Below are 17,289 nucleotides of genomic sequence, written 5' to 3' on the forward strand. Positions count from 1 at the left end.
AGGAATAAATAGTGGGAACGAGGCGAATCCCAGAGAAAACCCAGAGTGAGATGTGAGACTGTGCAGCCTCAGAGTGCTCCTGAGGCCCGTGGGTGCCCCAAGTGGGTGCTGAGTGACTGGCCAACTCACCAGCAGCTCCTGGGCAGCAGCGCTGGACAATGCACTGCTCCTTCATCTCTGCCATCTCTTCCTCCAGCTTCTTCACCCGGGACAGGAGGTCCTGGACGCTGTCTGCCAGATCACAGTCCCTCTGTGGCGTCTGAAGGCGGATGTTGTGCCTGAAGATGAAGTTCTGCTCCTCCCCAGCCTCCCCCAGGGCCAAGAGCGAGGTCCCATCATCACTGAGGGACTGGGGATCAGTCTCCACCTGGACCAGGGCAGACTTGGGCACATCAATCTTGTAGGTGTGGCTGACGGTCACCTGTTGCTCCTTGTTGCTGCAGCCCTGAGACTCAGGCATGGCTGGGGCTGAAGCCACCAGGAACACAGAGCCAAGCAGGAGCCCCAGGGGGAAGCTGGACATTCCCTGGAGACCCATCCTTGGAGAGACAAGGAGCAGACCCTCCCTGAGACCTGTAGCCATAAAAAAATACAAAAAAAAAAAAAAAGCCATGCGATTGTTGAGGGAAACTGGTGTTTTTAGCAGGTCCTAAAGAGGCCATAGGAAGATGGGAAGCCAACAGAAAGAACTCATCCTAGATCTCCCGAGGGCTGAGCAATATTATTTTCTGTTCCTTGCTCACACAGGCATGGTCCTGCCTCCTGCCTTTGCTTACCCTGTTCACACCATCTGGAGCTTCCTTGCTCTCACTTCTAATTCTAGGTTCACCTGCACTTTGACAATAGCAAGGAGAACAGCCGTCTTGTGTTGAGAGCCCACTGTGTGCCAGGCTTTGATCCTAATCCCTAATCTTGTCAACAGCCCTAATATTATCCTCTGCATAATATCAGCAATAATAGCTGCACGTGGAGTCCTTGCGATGTGAGAGGCACTGTTCCAAGGGCTTCACATCAGCTAACTCATTAGAGCCTGGTGACCCTTTGTGAAATATATTATTACTCCTATTTTACAGACAGGGAAACTGAGATACAGCTACAGCTACCTTACATGATTTGCTCACAGGCACACAAACAAAAGTGGCAGGATTTTTTAACTTATTTGTGTGTGTGTATGTGTGTGTGTGTGTGTGTGTGTGTGTGTGAGAGAGAGAGAGAGAGAGAGGGAGGAGCTAGGAATGGAGCCCAGCGCCTCACACATGCCAGTCAAGCACTGTACCACTGAGCTGCAGCCCCATCCCAGTTGGAGGATTTGAGACCAGATAACCTGACTCCAAAGACCAGGCTCATCACAGTGATGTCATGTTACTTTGCGCAGATGAGAAAGTAGAGGCTCAGAGGCCGAACAAGTCATCCTGGACACCACAGCCTCAAGGGCAGATCTTTACTCAGATCCAAATCACTGGCTGCAAAGCCAGCATCCTGCCTCCACAGACATACCGACAAAACATAAGAACCTCATCCACGAGGTGTCTCTCTCTCTCTCTTCCCCTGCCCCCCATCCTCTATCTCACCCCAGCTGGAAACCAGCTCTCCCTCTGCTAAGCGTTCAGAGTACTGAATGGTCCCACTCTGGTGGTCTCTTGTAGTCGCTCTTGAAGACAGCTTGTCTCCCTGCTAACCTGAACCTTTAGGACTGGGGTCCAAGGTGCGTTCATCATATTGTTGTCTTAAGGCAAAGGCACAGAGTCTCACACTAAGGGGTTCAGTCCCTATTACTCGAGGCCAGGGGTCAAGGGTGGCCTGGTGTCAGGCAGTTATGTTTCACCTCCTTGGCCACTAGGGGGCGATACGGGCCTTTACCGCCATCAGTGGCAGAGGGACTGGGTAGTTGTATACTGGGTAGTTGTATACTCTGACTACTAAAGAGTCAAGGCAGGGCAGACCTAAAGACCCAGGTGGGCTCACAGGACACACAGGAACCTCATTCACGAGGTGAGCTTGCGTGGCCACAGGTATCTAGAAACCCATCCACCAAGCTGCCCCTTGACAATGGGCTTCTGCAACCCACACAAACTTGTAATAAATTGTTGGTGGGAGAGTTTGAAAGTCCTTTCCTGGGCCTGTGTCCTCCTCCACCCAGGCTTTCCTGCACATGGTGAGAGGCAGCCTAAGAACAAACCACACAGGCCCCAGGGCGTCAGCCTTGGGCGGGCCCTTCTCTGCTTTAGCCTCCTCCTCGGACAGGAAGGATGCTGCTGCCTCCTGTCATCAGAGTGCTTAGCACTGTGCCCAGCACCCAGCAAGAGCTCAACGAACATTCTGGGGTTTGTTTTGTTTGTAAGAGTCTACCAAGGCTGGGGATATAGCTCAGTTGGTAGAGTGCTTGCCTTCCATGCACAAAGCCCTGGGTTTAATCCCCAGTACCGCCAAAAAAAAAAAAAAAAGAGCCTACCAAGTGATTTCCTGTTCATCCCCATTTTTTTTTAATTGTGAAGGATCGTACTTGGAGTAAAAAGCAGCACATAAACAGCTCTGCTTTAATGACTGGTAAAGACATCAGTCAGCCTTGCACCCACAATCAGGTTGAGAGCTGGACCATCGTCAGCATCCTAGCAGCCTCACAGGGCCTTGCCAGATGCTGCCTCTCTTCCAGCTTAATAGCTAGAACAGCACAAGACCATCAAAAGAACTGACCTGGAGGACAACTACACAGGTCAGAAAAAGGAATAAACCTTCCTAATCACAAATTCTAGTACAGAGTAAAAATTTTATCTTTTAAATGGTTACCATTTATGAGGTATCAGAAAATAGAGGAAATAAAGGATGAAGGGCCCTGGTAGAATTATTATTTAAAATAAAAATAATGGGGGGCTGGGATTGAGGCTCAGTGGTAGAGCGCTCACCTAGCACGCGCAGGGCGCTGGGTTCGATCCTCAGTACCACATAAAAATAAATGAATGGAATAAAGGTATTATGTCCAACTACAACTTAAAAAATAAATATTTTTTTAAAAATTAAATAAAAATAATAATATTACAATACATTACAGCAAAGTTCTGTTGTCCAATTGCTGCTGCATGCTGGCCATTGGCCAGGTGCATGGAGCCTCATTATTAAGGCTCAGAGATGCTGTGGAAGGTCAATGTTGTGCTCCTCACTTAGTGGGAGAGGAAACCAGGTCTGAGAGGTAAAGCACTTACCAGGTGTTGCTCAACTAGTAGGTGGCAGAGGCAGGGTTCAAACCAGGTCCACACTATTGCAAGCCTGTGCTGAGTCTGTCAGCATGATGTTCTTACACCACCAGCAAATGAGCTCAGTATCAACAGATAACAAATGAGTGTCTCATGCAAATAGCAAGTGAATTTAGTATATTCATGTCCCCAGGCAATTCCCTCATTTGGACACAGGTACTATATACCTCATACCCAAGGGATGTGCCACCACTGAGAACTAATCAGAATGATGCCAATAAAGAGTTCTTCTTTTATTGAGACATAACATCTGTGAGGCTTTACAGACACAGTGTGATAATTCAACACATGTACTCAGTGTGCAATGATCACATCTGGGTAGAAGCACCTCCACCCCCTGGAGCCTTAACCATTTTAATGTACTGGGGGCTTGTACCCTTCTAGCCATTTTGGAAGAGAGAGTTCGTGTTACTATTTTGCTCCATTCACTCCTCTTTATTCTCCAATCATCCAAAGTGTGTATTGGGGCTAGTAATAATCATGGCAGCTCACATTTCCAAGCACCTACTGCACCTCAGGAGCAGGGCTCTGCCCTCGCAGCGGGAGTGGGATGGTCGGGGCAGTTCTTACTGTCCTGGGATTTGGACAGTGGGTAATAAGTGTCTGCAGACTTTAAAGAGAGCTGCTTTAAGACAGGTTTGGGTTGGGGTGAGTTTAGGGAGAACAGGGGGGTGGCAGGAAGAGAGACCAATACCTGACTCTGGCCAAGACTAATTCAGAGGTGGGCACTTGGCTCAGAGTTTGCCATTTCATGGGCATTCAGTAACTGGAGGGAAGTACAGTCCCAGCTAAATAAGAGAGCCCTTGGCCTGCTTCCCCAGCCTCCACCATGCAACAGGCAGCACCCGGGGAAGCCAGAGCTGCTCTCGGTTGGTGAGAAGTGGAAGAAGGGAAGTACCTGGCTGACCATGGCCCTGCCCTCCTGCGTGTGGTCTCCAACCTCATGCCTGAGCTGGGAGAGAGGAAGGAAACTGAGACTCTGATATTGAAACAGATTTGCCTTCAAAAAGTGGTTCTTTTCTAAGCCCAAAAGCAACCAGAAAACTCGGGAATCTGCTGGGGACTTATGTGAGGATGGAGGAAGCAGGAAAGCCTGTAGTGAGTTAGAAGGCAAATGGACAGAAATAATGAGATGTCGCCATCGCCATCTTAAAAGGTTCAGCCCTGTGATACAAAAGACACGCTCCAGTTCCCCACTTTCTCCTCAGGGTGGGAACTGAGGCTCAGAGACACTGAGCCAAGTGCCTCTGACCACACCACAGAGGAGGGCAAGGCCACACTTCAGGTGTGGGGTCTCCAGCTATGGGGCCCTTCAGCTTGCATGCTCTGCAATTTCCAGTAACAGCACACGTCCATCACCAAAGCTCCTACAGTGTTTCCACCCTAAATCCCCCTCCTGGGGAGCAACAGAGCCAGAGAAGCCTCTCTGCCCACCCCCAGCCTATGCTGACTATTCCTGAGACCTAAATGGAGTGCAGATGTTTTCCTGAATTAGTTCTGAACAAATGCAAAAAAGCCAGGGACTCTCGCCATAAACCAAAGCAAGGCTGCCCAAAGCCCGTCTCACTGTGTTTGTTTTGAAGCCTGGAATATGAGAAACCCCAGAAGCTCTCGCAGCCCTCCCTGTCGCCTGTCCTTCTGAATTGTAACAAGATGTCCTCATTAATTGCAGCCTCTCGGATTTCACATGTTGAGATCAGATTTTCCTGGGCAGGGTAATTTCTCGAAAGAAGATGAGCTGGGAAATCCTCAACCTAACAAGTGTAGCGAGCAAGGAGAGAAGCTGTGGGCTCCCACTCCAACACGTGGCAGGAGACTTTCCATGTTGAACAGCACAAGGAAGGGATGACTTCATCGCTGCTTAGGTATGCACTGCACACCACAGACTGCGCTCCCCAGGGCTGGGTTGGAGGGCTCCCAGTTTCACGGAGAAAAACACAGGATGAGACTTGTGAATAGAGATGAATATTCATCCTATGGAGGGGTAGCTCCCTATGGAAAGTGGGGTAAATGCTGCAGGAGTGCAAGAGGCAAAGGGCATTTACATACAGGAAAAGTGCCTACAAGAAACCTGGAAACCAGGGGCTCGTCAAATTCACTGTCTTGCTGCAGCTGAGCATGTGTTTAATTCTGACTACAGGAGAGGGCTGGGTACAGCAGAGAGACAGGAACAAACTGCTTGGTATTGTTCTTCTGAAGGTTTTGCTGAGTCTGAGCTGGATGGATGGCCCTCGGGTCTGCCTTCAGAGACCTGCTGATGTCTCAGGGCTCTCTGCCTGTGCTCTACGTCCTCTTGGTAGCTGCACCTAGTTCTGTGGCTTTAATTTCCAGACAAACATTAACAGCCCCCAAATCCATATGGATGCTTCTACCCAGATATCCTTATAAGCTCAGGGATGACAGTGGCTAAAACTGTGTTGATATCCTCTGTATTCCCAGTCTCACAGTACAGTTCTGGCTAAATATTTTCTGAACTAAATAATAGCCACTGGAATTTGGGTGTTTAAAGGTGATGGGTACTGTGCCAAATACTTTACAAACATTATTCTCATTTAATCCTCAAAATGCTGGTGGTCAATTGATGACATTCTCTGTTAGAGGTGTCTAGAGGTGTTAAGGACCCCTTAGTATCCCTTGGTCCTTGGAAAGATGAGCTCTTTCCCAAATAGGGAGTTAAATCCCAGCCAGTTTCATGAGAAGCTGGAGAATTCCCTTCCCAGGAGACACCACAGTGCACAAGGTCCCTGTGTGCTGGGACAGATTCTGATAGGAGAGAAGGCCAGACTCCCAATCCCAACAGTCCTCTCCGACCCCAGGCCAGAAGACCTCTGTGTCACCTCATTCTCTCCAAAGAAGGACACACACTCTGGGTCAGGAAATAACAGTACTACTTACACCAAAGAGATCAGTAGCCAGTTTCTAACCACTGTTACAGATCTTTATCCAGGGCCTTTTCTCATTCCCTCATTACCTCATCCTGCCTGTATGGTTGACCACAGGCAAATGAGAGCCACTGCTTTAGCTTTTAGGGGGGAAAATGGTATTATCCTGGAGTTCCAGAGGAGTCACTTAAGATATTCTGTCCCCAAATGACAAAGTGGACATCACTGAACTATGGAGGGAAATGAAGGATGCTAGGGATGCATCAATCACAAATGTCACTGGCAAACTTGTCACTCCTTTGTTAATTCTCTTGAGCTGGTGATCCCCAACCTAGGCCCCAGATGACTCAGGGGTGACTCGGGGGTCTTGTGACCCAAGTACTTGGTCCAGGAGAGTGAGTTCTCAGTGGCTGAGGAACCCATGCTAGCTCAACTCATCCTGCACTGAAGACCTCTCCTCTCTGTCTTCCTCCCTCAGTATGGAAGAGTGAGTGGCATTCAAGGCACATTGTCTCCCCTAGGTCAACTCCCAGTTGAACCAGGTACATACAAGCACTTTTATTTCTAGTCTCTGTGACACTGAACTGTCTACATAGCCATTCCACATAGGATTCGGGATGGCTAGGTGAGGATGAGGATGAGACTGTGGCCTTATGTGATAGGCCTAATATGGTCATATTCTGGGTACACCCCACCCCAGTTCAATTGGATCCACCCAGTGAGCCCCCAGGAAGTGCCTGCAGATGATTCTCACACCGTGGCGCAATGACCATCTTCCTGAAGACCTCTTCCCTTCAGGGTTGCTGCCCACTACAGTAGAAAGGATAAAGGGGGCGCCTGAACAAGTGTTAGCACTCAGTCGCTTCTCAGGGGTCCCATCAGGCTTATTTTGTTTTGTCAACTGAATTTTAATCTGCCTTGAAAAGGCTCAAGTGGGTGATGATAACAGTAGCTCCCACTTTCCAAGCATTTTTACATGCCAGGCGCTATGCTAAGCACTTGTGAGATTCTTCCTGAACATCAGGCAGAGCGTTCACTCACCCCTATAGGGATGAAGTACTTTCTCACAGAAAGTCCTCCTTTAGCTTTCAAGATAAAATGGATACAGGGCCTAAATTCAGGAACCTTCTTTTTCCACATCCAACCAAACACCCAATCCCTAGCTGACTGATATTTGATACAGAATTAACCCTATTCCCCAAGGGTATAAGGGGCATCTATGGCAAACTCTGCTCCAGCTAAATGATAATGAAGAGAGGCACATAATGAAAAGTTAAAATCCTTTGTTTAGTTTAACGTGTGGTTTTCCACATATTGAATAACTTCAAAGTCCCTGCCTTCCATCAAGGAGGAGAAGCCATTGCTAATTTCCAAGGATCTGCCCTGTTCCACCCACACTCGCTGGGCAGATAATTCCGTGGCAGCTGGTTGGCATTAATGAGAGTCCACTGTGGAACAGGCAAAGCCCCTGTCCATCAGAGATTAGGCCTGAGAGCTCGGCTTCACAGGCTCAGATTGGTGGCTCCAAATGCTGCTACAGAACCTAAACCATGATCTCATGTCTGCAGCCAAACCCTATAGGAGCCAGGGCTATGGAATGAGTGGTGGATGGACAAGAGTTTCCATGGGGCTGGGCACAACTCCCTCAGGCATTTCTCAGAAACAGACCTTAGTCTACCCTCCATTTCAAACCACAGAACAGCACTGGATGCAAACCAGAAGCCACGAGACGATTTGGAGTCATCTGTCCCATTTTCTCTGTTTTGGAAGTCAGCTGCAGTCTGCATACTTGGGCATACAGCAGGACTCAAAGTGGGGTGGAAGCATGTCAGGTGCTTTTATCCCTCCTCAGAAAAGAGGACACTGGTGCTGACACTGTTTCTGCCTGAGTCCCTGCTCCCCACACTGTAGCCGTCACTCTGGATCTACAACTAATGCCCAAATGCCAATGGCAATGAGTCTTCATGCACATCCTGTCCCTGCCAGCTTCTAGTGCATAGCCCAGGCCCAGAAGGCATCACCTAACATCTTGGTGCTGACACCAGTGACTTGGACATTGTGGCTTATCTATTTCCAGCTGTGGGAGCTCGTTATTTCTATACTGAGATTGTTCCTTTTTTTTTTTAATGTTTATCTAAGTAACTCAAGTTTTATACTTTAAAGTGAAATCCTGCACAGTCTCATTCATTCTTTCTCCTCTTTCCCCAGCTCCCTCCCAACCACAAAAATTAATAATAAAGTCAGACCTCCAAAAACTAGTCCAATCACATCATTCTTGAGATGTTTCAAAATGGTTTCCTTGAGGCATTGTGAGGGTAACTGGGAATTTGGGAAAAAGAAATTGTCCTCTTACAGGTAATAATTAAGATCAATTAAAACTCAAAGTTCTGCAAGTGAGTTTGCAAATATAATCTTTGTTGGTGCATGTGAAATCCAGAAAAAGGGAAAATTATACTAGCTTCCTGATCATAACTGAAATAAAAATTCAGTTTTAGGATTTAAAAGAACAGTGAGATATAACAGATAAGAACTTTTTTAAGGAGGTTTTTGACATTGTAAAGAAGTCAACAAAGAAAAAAGATGAGAAATACATGCTAGATCGACTCTAAGGAAACACTTTATCTAAACATGTCCTACTCCAGGTAGCAGCTAGTACAACACCAACCGCATTTGGCCAGATAAGGAGATGCTGGACTTAGTCCTGTCGGAGGACAGAGTGTGACTCTGGCTGAGGATGTCGTACGCAGGTCCTGGAAGATATTTCCTGAATTGAATTTAACCTGCATTACACTGCTTGGGTTTTCAGGTTTGAACTGAGGCACGCGAGTCCAGTGGCCCCTGACCATCCACACCGGGCGGCCTTCTTCCCTCTCACAGGCAGAGCTTCAGCGATGGGTGCACTTACCTGGGAGGCGGCTGGGCACTGCTTCCGGCACCCCTGTCTCCTGCAAGCTGGGCTCCTGGTGCTGAAGACCCTGGTGCTGGTCTGTCCTCACTCTTCTCTCCTTGGCTTCCCTCCCTGAGTTTAAATCCTGTCTAGGCCAGAGGAGGAGCCAAAGGGGACTCTTGGGTATTTTCCTCCCTTCCTGGCAGAGATTCCTTTAAAGATTGAGTAATTCATCCTCTTATTCTAACTAGGGGAGAAAAAAATATACATTTCCCCCTCTTTTTCACTTCGAGTACACAGGAGCTAAAAATACTAAAGGCTGTTTCCATTTAAGTGGATCCAGAATAAGGATATTAAAAAAGTTTGCACGTCCCCTGGCCAGGAGCTGAGTCTCAGGGTTGGGAAGTAAGTTTAAAAAGCCTCTTTCTGTTTTCCCTGTTGCAGGCATTTGGGGATTTATTGCCTCCTACTTTTAAAATAGGAAAGGACCTTTAGCATAAAGAAAATGAGCGGAGACCCTCAGAGACAGAGCCTGCTCTGACTCCTACCTCTCACCATCTCACACGTACCTGGGAGCCGCAGGGCTCTGAAGGGGGCTGAGAGCAGACCTGGGGCTTCTGGGTCCACTCGGACCAGGTGGGGACAGTGGTGCCCCTTGCAGGCCACCTTCCTCTTTTGCCATCTCACGGGCAGACTTCTCCTTTCTATGACACAGAGCTATTTCAGTGGGTCACAGGTGGCACCTGCCGCTCTTCCCTCCCCGTGGTTCCTCTCTCAGCCTTCCTGAGTAGATTCTGGAGTGCAGATCCACAATGAAAGGAGCCCATCGGTTTCCAGTCACCCACATGTAGCCAGATACCAAGGAGAAGGAAGAAGGTAGGATAGGAGAGGTGGGGAATCAAGAGCTGCCCTCGGAAGTTCTGTTACCCATCCAGGCTGTTTGTGCTCGTCAGGGGATGCCGATACTGAGACAGTGAGTTTTGTGAAAGAGAAAGGGTTTGTTCACAAGGCAGCCACGCATGGGTATAAGAGAGCCGGTCTCAAATTCTCCTCCCTGAACCTAGGGTTTAGGGTCATTGATGAGATAAAGAAGCAGGGTGGTTTGAGGTGTGGGGAAAGTAATTGTATGTATAGAAGCAACTGGTGACCTTTGCATGCCTAATCACACGTCATGGCTCTTCATGGGATATGTGTTCAGAAGATGGTGGGGTTAGCATGCTCTGGGGCTGGGGTTTGGCCCTCTGACATCAAAAGGTTGCCCATTGGACACTTGTGCACGTTCAAGTGAAGGGGTCAGTGGTTTAATTGGTTCGGGATGGATAACAGTGGCCTCCAAGTTCTATAAATAACAACTTAGGCAACTATTACCATTGTAAGCAACATGTCAGAGGTATTATCTATAGAAAAGCTACGAAGAAACTGTGTTAGCCTGCTTTTCATTGCTATGACTAGAATACCTGACAAGAATAAGTTGGAGGAAGAAAAGCTAAATATTCGGGAGCTCATGGTTTCAGAGGTTCAGCTCATGTTGGCTGACTCCATTGCTATGGGTCCAAGGTGAGGCAGAACATCATGGCGGAAGGTCATGGTCGAGGAGAACATCTCAGCTCCTGGCAGCAAGGAAGCAGAAGAGTGAAGGAGGAGCCAGAACAAGCTATGATCCCCAGTGGTCCTCCCCCAGGGACCTACTTCCCCCAGCCACACCCCACCTGCCTGCAGTTACCATCCAGTTAGTCTATTCAAAGGACTAATCCATCAAGTGAATTCATCCACTGATTAGGTGGCAGCTCTCATAATCTAATCACTTCACCTCTGAACATTCCTGCATTAACACAGGAGCTTTGGGAGGACACCTCATATCCAAACCATAACAGATGCTAATATATTGCTCAGCTATATGACCTCTAAAGTGGGTGATAAAAGCCAGTGAAGTAAGTTAAGTCTGAAGGTTTTATTCAGGTCCAGATTGAAGGTGAGCCCAGAGCCTGAGTGCCTGCATCTGAAACTTGCATGTGTGACTGGCAATTTCCCTCCATGTAACCTCCTTGTGCCTTAGTTACTCATCTCCAAGGAGAAATGGTACAGTTATTGTGAGGATTAAATGAGTTGATGCACAGAAAGAACTTAGAGTAGACTCAAGGACAAAACAAGGACTCGGTAGACATCAGCTGCCCTTGTTGCTGTGATCATTATCATTTTTGATTCTGATAAAATCCACTGAGTAGTCTTTGATAAGCTCCTCCTCAGTGCATGGGTTCATAGTTCTCTATCTTCTTCACTTACAACCACGGACAGTTCTGTTCTCTGCCCCCGGAATTAGGGCCAGTCATATATAAAAGTGACCACTGTGATGAATTAAGGGCTATCAGAAACCCCCTATCCCAAACATACTTATTCTCCCTCAGATCTTTTCTCAGCTTCTGAAATTTGAAAATCTCCTCTTGGGCCTCTTATTCCTAGTTTCCTCTCACTAATTCTTCCCCTGTGAGGGTCTTAGTTACTCTCGTCATTACCCTATCCTCCATGTCCTCAATAGATTCAACTGAACCAGTGCAGTGAGCACCTAAGCCCTCCAGTGAAGCTTAACAAAGCAGAACATGCATCACAGTAGAGGAAGGCAGTCCAGGGTGCGAGGGCTGGGCCACCCTCCACAGCACACCTCTACTCCAGGACATCTCCCAGCCAGTGGGGAGGGGAAAAGGGCAGGGGCAGAGGGAATGCACACCCACTCCTTAAAAACACATAAACCAGCTGGGAGTGGTGGCGCCTGCCTCTAATCCCAGTGGCTGGGAGGCTAAAACAGGAAGATCGTGAGTTCAAAGCCAGACTCAGGAAAAATAAGGTGCTAAGCAACTCAGTGAGACCCTGTCTCTAAATAAAATATAAAATAGGGCTTGGGATGGCTTAGTGGTCAAGTGCCCCTGAGTTCAATCCGCAGTACCAAACATACACACACACATGCACTCACATACACATACAATTATTTTATAATCATTTCAGACTTGCAGAGAAGTTGAAGAAATATTACAAAGAATCCCTTACATCTTTTACCCACATTTCCATACATTAACAGTCTGCTTCATTTGCTTTATTGTTCAGTCTTTCTCTATTTTTTCCCTAAAACTTTTGATAATGACTTGTACCTTTATCCTTCATCCCTAAATAATTTTAGTGTGTAGTATTCCCCCAAAACAAAAGCATACTCTTACATAACCTCCATACAGTGATCCAAATCAGAAATTCACACTGACATCCTATCATCTAACTTCTTGTTTTCAAATCACATCAACTGTCTCCCTAATATCCTTTATAGAGAAACAAAAATATACTGATCCAGGATTCAATTCAGGTAATCCATTGCATTTAGTTGTGCTGTCTTTAGCGTCTCTGTAATCTAGAAGTCTGCCAGCCTTTGCCTTTTATGACCTCAACATCTTTGAAGAGTGACAGCTGTTCTGAAGAGCATCCTTTCCTTGTATTGGGTGTTTCCTCATGACTAGAGTCACATTCTATCTTTTTGGCAGGAATACTGTAGAGGTAGTGTGTCCTCCTCAGTGCACCACATCCTGAAGCACCTGAGGTGATCAGTCTGCCTGATTTGGAGATGTTGCCTTGGATCAGAAGGAGAACTGTGACAGGTTTCCTCCATGGTAAATATCTACCTTCTTTGTAATTCATATCTTGTGGGAAGATTTTTTTCTTATAAATATTCTGAATATTTTGAATCTTATAAATCTTATAAAAATACCTTATAAATATTCTGCTTTTTTCTTATACTTTCACTACTAGTTTCAATCCACATTGTTGGTTCTCACCTCAACAGTTTCTTGCTATATATTAGCTATAGGTGATGATTTTTTTCTAACTCTATCTTTCTACATTAATTAGGCAGAATTCTGTCATAAAGAAGAGCTTTTTTACCATCCCTATTTTATTAACCAAATATTTTACTTACCTATATTCAAACTGACTTGTATTTTTTTTTCATTCTGTGGGTTATATTCCTTTACTATCATTATTTATTTTGTTGCTCAAATAGCTCCACATTTGATGAGAGCAAGCCCTCCAGCACGGTCCCCATGTGTTGTTAACATGCCCCCATCATTCCCTGAGCACTTCCTTACTTTCTGGCACAGCAAGATATCCCAGACTTACCTGGTTCTGCTCCTGTCCCAGTTCTAGAGCCAGCAACATATATGAAGAGCCCTGCTTCCATTTATTAGAGAATGGTACACATTTTGGATAAAGGCTCAGCCTAGGACGGATGTGCATCACTTCTCCTGCCCCCCTTGGCCAGAATTTGGTCACATGTTCACCTACAGCTACCGGAGAGGCTGGCATATTTCTCGGTGGGTGGTCATGTGCCTTGCTAGAATTCAGGAGCTCTGGGAGGAAAGAAAGGGAGAGTGGCATTAGTGAAAATGCAAAGTCCACCACAGTGCCCACCCATGCACCATGGCAAATGCTCTTCCTAAACTGTGAAATCTCATCATGCCACACTCCCCTGCCCAATTCTAGAAATTCCCCTTACTTATAAGATCAGGTTTCTAAAGTTCTCTGTACTCTACCCATAATACCCTTTCCTATTTATTCCCATGCCTAAACTCTTATAAACCATCCATTTCGACCAATGCAGATGCCTCCCCATCCCTGATAAAAGTGGTACTCCTCCCTATCTCTGCTCACTGGCACTACAGCCCCCACTTCTTGAGGCCAATGTTATCTCCACAAGGTCTTCTCTTGTTCCCCTATGATAACCTAAGTTAAGGTGAAATTTTTGCATTTTTAACAAATGATGCCAAACTTTTCCTTAGGAAGGTGACTGTCTTTGCTTAAGAAGATACTTGGGATCCTAAGGATGGGCCTCAATAAAACAAAGAAACCACCATCACCACCACCACCACCACCACCACCATCACCATCACCACCATCACCACAACCACCACCATCATCACCACACCACCACCACAAGCTAAACTGATCTGCATGAAATGAATAGGAATTGGCAGTGGGAAAACAAAATATTGTAGAGGATAGAACCTGGGGAGGAGTAAACCTCTTAGAAATTCAATTGCTTTTAAGAACAAGAATTTCTATTCAGTATTAAATTGTTTGCTTAAATTTTATATACATCTTTGCTCATGGTCCCACATCTTAAGTTAAATCTTCTACCAACACTCATATTTACAGCTGGCTTGAGAGATGGAAATAAACCAAAGAAAAGGGACTAGGTCACATCTTGGTTAGTGCTGCCCAAAGAGAAGGAAGGGGCCATGAGATCTGTGTTACAGACTTGCCCTCAGAATGTGTGGTTTATAGAGCTTCTGTGCCCATTGGCCATTAGATTGTCCATATAGAGGCTTCTTAACTTCAGTATAAGCTCTAGGTGGAAAAGGACTCTGTTTCCCTGGATTGCTCTCACTCCCTCTGAAAAGTACACACTAATTATGGTGTGGATTTATTCTTAGGATACCTAAGGACAAAGCAAATTCCCTAAACACATAGGGGCTAAGCATGCTGGCAGGCACCTGTTGGTCTGTCTCCTTTACAACCTGCCCCTTCCTGTGGCCCAAGAGAATCCCAATTTTATTTTATTATCTACTTATGTCCTTCTGATCTTAGGCGGTAGGGAAATCTGGGCTCATTCCCTAACCAGGAAGAGGGGTCTGGCTGACCTAAGTGAACCAGGGTAATCCTCTTCCCCTTGCCAGAGACCAATTCAGGCAAGAACATGCAATGTATTTGGGATCAATGAAACATAAAGAATATGATACTGGCTATACACACACACACACACACACACACACACACCAGAGAAAAGAGAAATATAGGATGCCTGGAGCTATGGCAGACACCTTGAAACTAATCATAAAGACAAAGAAAACTCACCAAAGATGATAGAATAAAAAGTGGAAGGAATCTGGGGTTTGCAGGACATTGCTAAGCAGCTGAATGAAAGATCCCTCAAGTTTTCCTACTTCAGAACTTTCTGGAGTCAGGATTTTGTTTCTTAGAGCTGCAGCTGTTCTTGAAGATTCAAAAAAGATCCGCCAAGTCCTTAGCAGCAAAGGGGTTTATTGACATGCTGCTAAGAACATAGAACTTGGCAAGGACCTCCAGGAGGGAATGGAGAGTCACCGCCAGTCATGGCCCTGCTGGGAAGCAGGGGAGAGAGGCAAGACCAACTCCAAAGCTTGCTGTCCCTTTATCTCCACTGTTGTCTTCAGGGTGAGAGTCCTCAGTAGATTAAAATGGTCACGAATTCTTTGCAGCTTTCCCCCTCAAAAGGATGAGTCTACTTGCCTGCTGCTTGACCTTGGGCTAGCTTTGTGATTTACTTTCTCCAATAGAATACAGCTAAATGACACTGTGATTCTAAGCTTGGGCCTCCGGTGGCACTGAAGTTTCCACTCTCTGCCTGTTGGAATTCAGTGCTGATTATCCCCTGTTGGATTTCAGGGCTTTTTGGAAAAGGAAAAAAAAGCAGAGGCCTGGCTAAGACCCCAGAGTTCGGAATGAGCCAGGCAGTACCAGGTGGGCCATCCCAGCATAGGCTACCCCAAAATGGCAAGCAGAGGACTATGAGCAAATAAGAGATTGTTTTAAGTTACTACAGTTTAGAAAGGTTTGATAGAACAGAAAGTTCTCTTGATAAAGACAAAAATAAACATTTTTAATAATTCCCACAACCAGAGATAACCCCAGGGTTTTTTCCTGCAAATGTATAAATATGGGCTATGGATGCAGCTCAGTGGTAGATGACTTGCCTAATATGAGTGAGGCCCTGTACTCGATTCCTAGAACCACAAATGTATATGTGTGCAGAAATGTGTGTATCTATGTGAATATATTTAAAAGTTAATTATTCAGATTATACAACAATGGAAAAATGATACAAGAACCTATATCTAGCCAGGTGCGGTGGCACACACCTGCAATCCAGCAGCTCAGGAGGCTGAGGCAGGAGGATCACCAGTTCAAAGCCAGCCTCAGCAAAAGAGAGGCACTAAGCAACTCCGTGAGACCCTGTCTCTAAATAAAATACAAAATATGGCTGGGGATGTGGCTCAGTGGTCAAGTGCCCCTGAGTTCAATCCCCAGTACCACCCCCCACCAAAAAAAGGAAAAAAAAGAATCTATACCTAAACAAGGGGAATAGTTTAATGTGAAACTAATTTCATCATTTTATCCAGTAGTATAACCCATTCCAAAACAACCTGGAAAAAAAGTTGCTGGTTCAAATGATGACTCAAAAAAAAAAAAAAAAACGTGTTATTATATCATTTTCTTTTATTTGAGAAAAATGTAGGATTAAGCATTCCAACTGCAGCCATCTCCCATTGTATCTGTTCTAAGAAATCACCAAAAACCCAATAAACCAAAGTGCTGGCTTTGAGGGAGTCTGAATCAATTGTGTCTAGTTTGGAGATCTGGGCTGGTTACAGTTCGTTTGGGTTTGTTTGAGCTGGTTGGAATGTTTGTCTTGTATCTTTAATTATGATGCTGCTGAATCTAAAGAAGCCAAAGCCAAACCCAGACAGACCTCATTGTTAAGAGTTTATCTTGACTGTCACTCTCTCTCCCATAAATTATATTTATTTTGAACCCCAGGACCTTCCTCCCCTTGGTCCCCTTGTAGTAAATTCTGAATTCAAGTCTCTTAACAGTGCTTGCATGAATGTGATATCTTAGACTTTAGATGTGAAAATTGCCTGTGAAAATTGCTTGTAAAATAAACAACAGAATATGGAATTCAGCAAAGAGGAAGGTTTATTACTCCCTTCAAGGAAATGAAAGACCTTGATTCTTCTTCCATCAATATTTTCTTCTCATGGGTCAATATTTTTTGATATCCATCTCAGTAGAAGTCGATATCTTCTTATTAATCTCTTCTGGCAATAACAGTTGCTATGAGCCAATGACCTGAAGTGTATGGGTTCAGAGAGCTGGATTTACAGCTAGGGACCTGGAAACTCGTAGTGGGTGGCAATTTTCTTTAGGAGACTCTTTGTGTATCACTTGTCTGGGGGGTCACTATTTTGTGAATATCATTATTTTCATTTAAAAAAGCAACCTATTGTTATAGACTAACCAGCACCACAAAAATAGAAAATAAAAACAGAAAAATATAAAATAAACATTTTCCATAATTCCTACAACCAGAGATAACCCCAGGTTTTTTTTCCTGCAAATGTATAAATACGGACTGGGGATGCAGTTCAGTGGTCAAGGATTTGTGTATCATGAGCAAGGCCCTGTGCTTGATCCC

The 17,289-nt window shown here is 45.6% G+C and overlaps 1 protein-coding gene and 1 non-coding gene across 2 annotated transcripts in view; one reads left to right on the forward strand and one right to left on the reverse strand.

Moving 5' to 3' along the window:
• Tnn (tenascin N) overlaps nt 1-9,119 on the reverse strand; it is a 72,938-nt gene extending 63,819 nt beyond the window's left edge. The window contains exons 1-2 of the mRNA XM_046430272.1: nt 9,039-9,119; nt 130-573 (exon numbers count right to left, since the gene is read on the reverse strand). Of these exons, the coding sequence (XP_046286228.1) occupies nt 130-538 (409 nt within the window). The 5' untranslated portion in view covers nt 539-573; nt 9,039-9,119. The remainder of the gene's footprint in view (nt 1-129; nt 574-9,038) is intronic.
• Trnag-ucc (transfer RNA glycine (anticodon UCC)) lies at nt 2,357-2,429 on the forward strand. The gene has a single exon. It is a non-coding gene; the product is annotated as a tRNA-Gly (tRNA).
• Nucleotides 9,120-17,289: the final 8,170 nt, after the last annotated feature.

This window comes from Marmota monax, unplaced genomic scaffold (assembly GCF_021218885.2).
Source record: "Marmota monax isolate L192 unplaced genomic scaffold, Marmota_monax_Labrador192_F-V1.1 WCK01_AAM20220418_F8-fsc00055, whole genome shotgun sequence".
NCBI classification, from domain to species: domain Eukaryota; kingdom Metazoa; phylum Chordata; class Mammalia; order Rodentia; family Sciuridae; genus Marmota; species Marmota monax.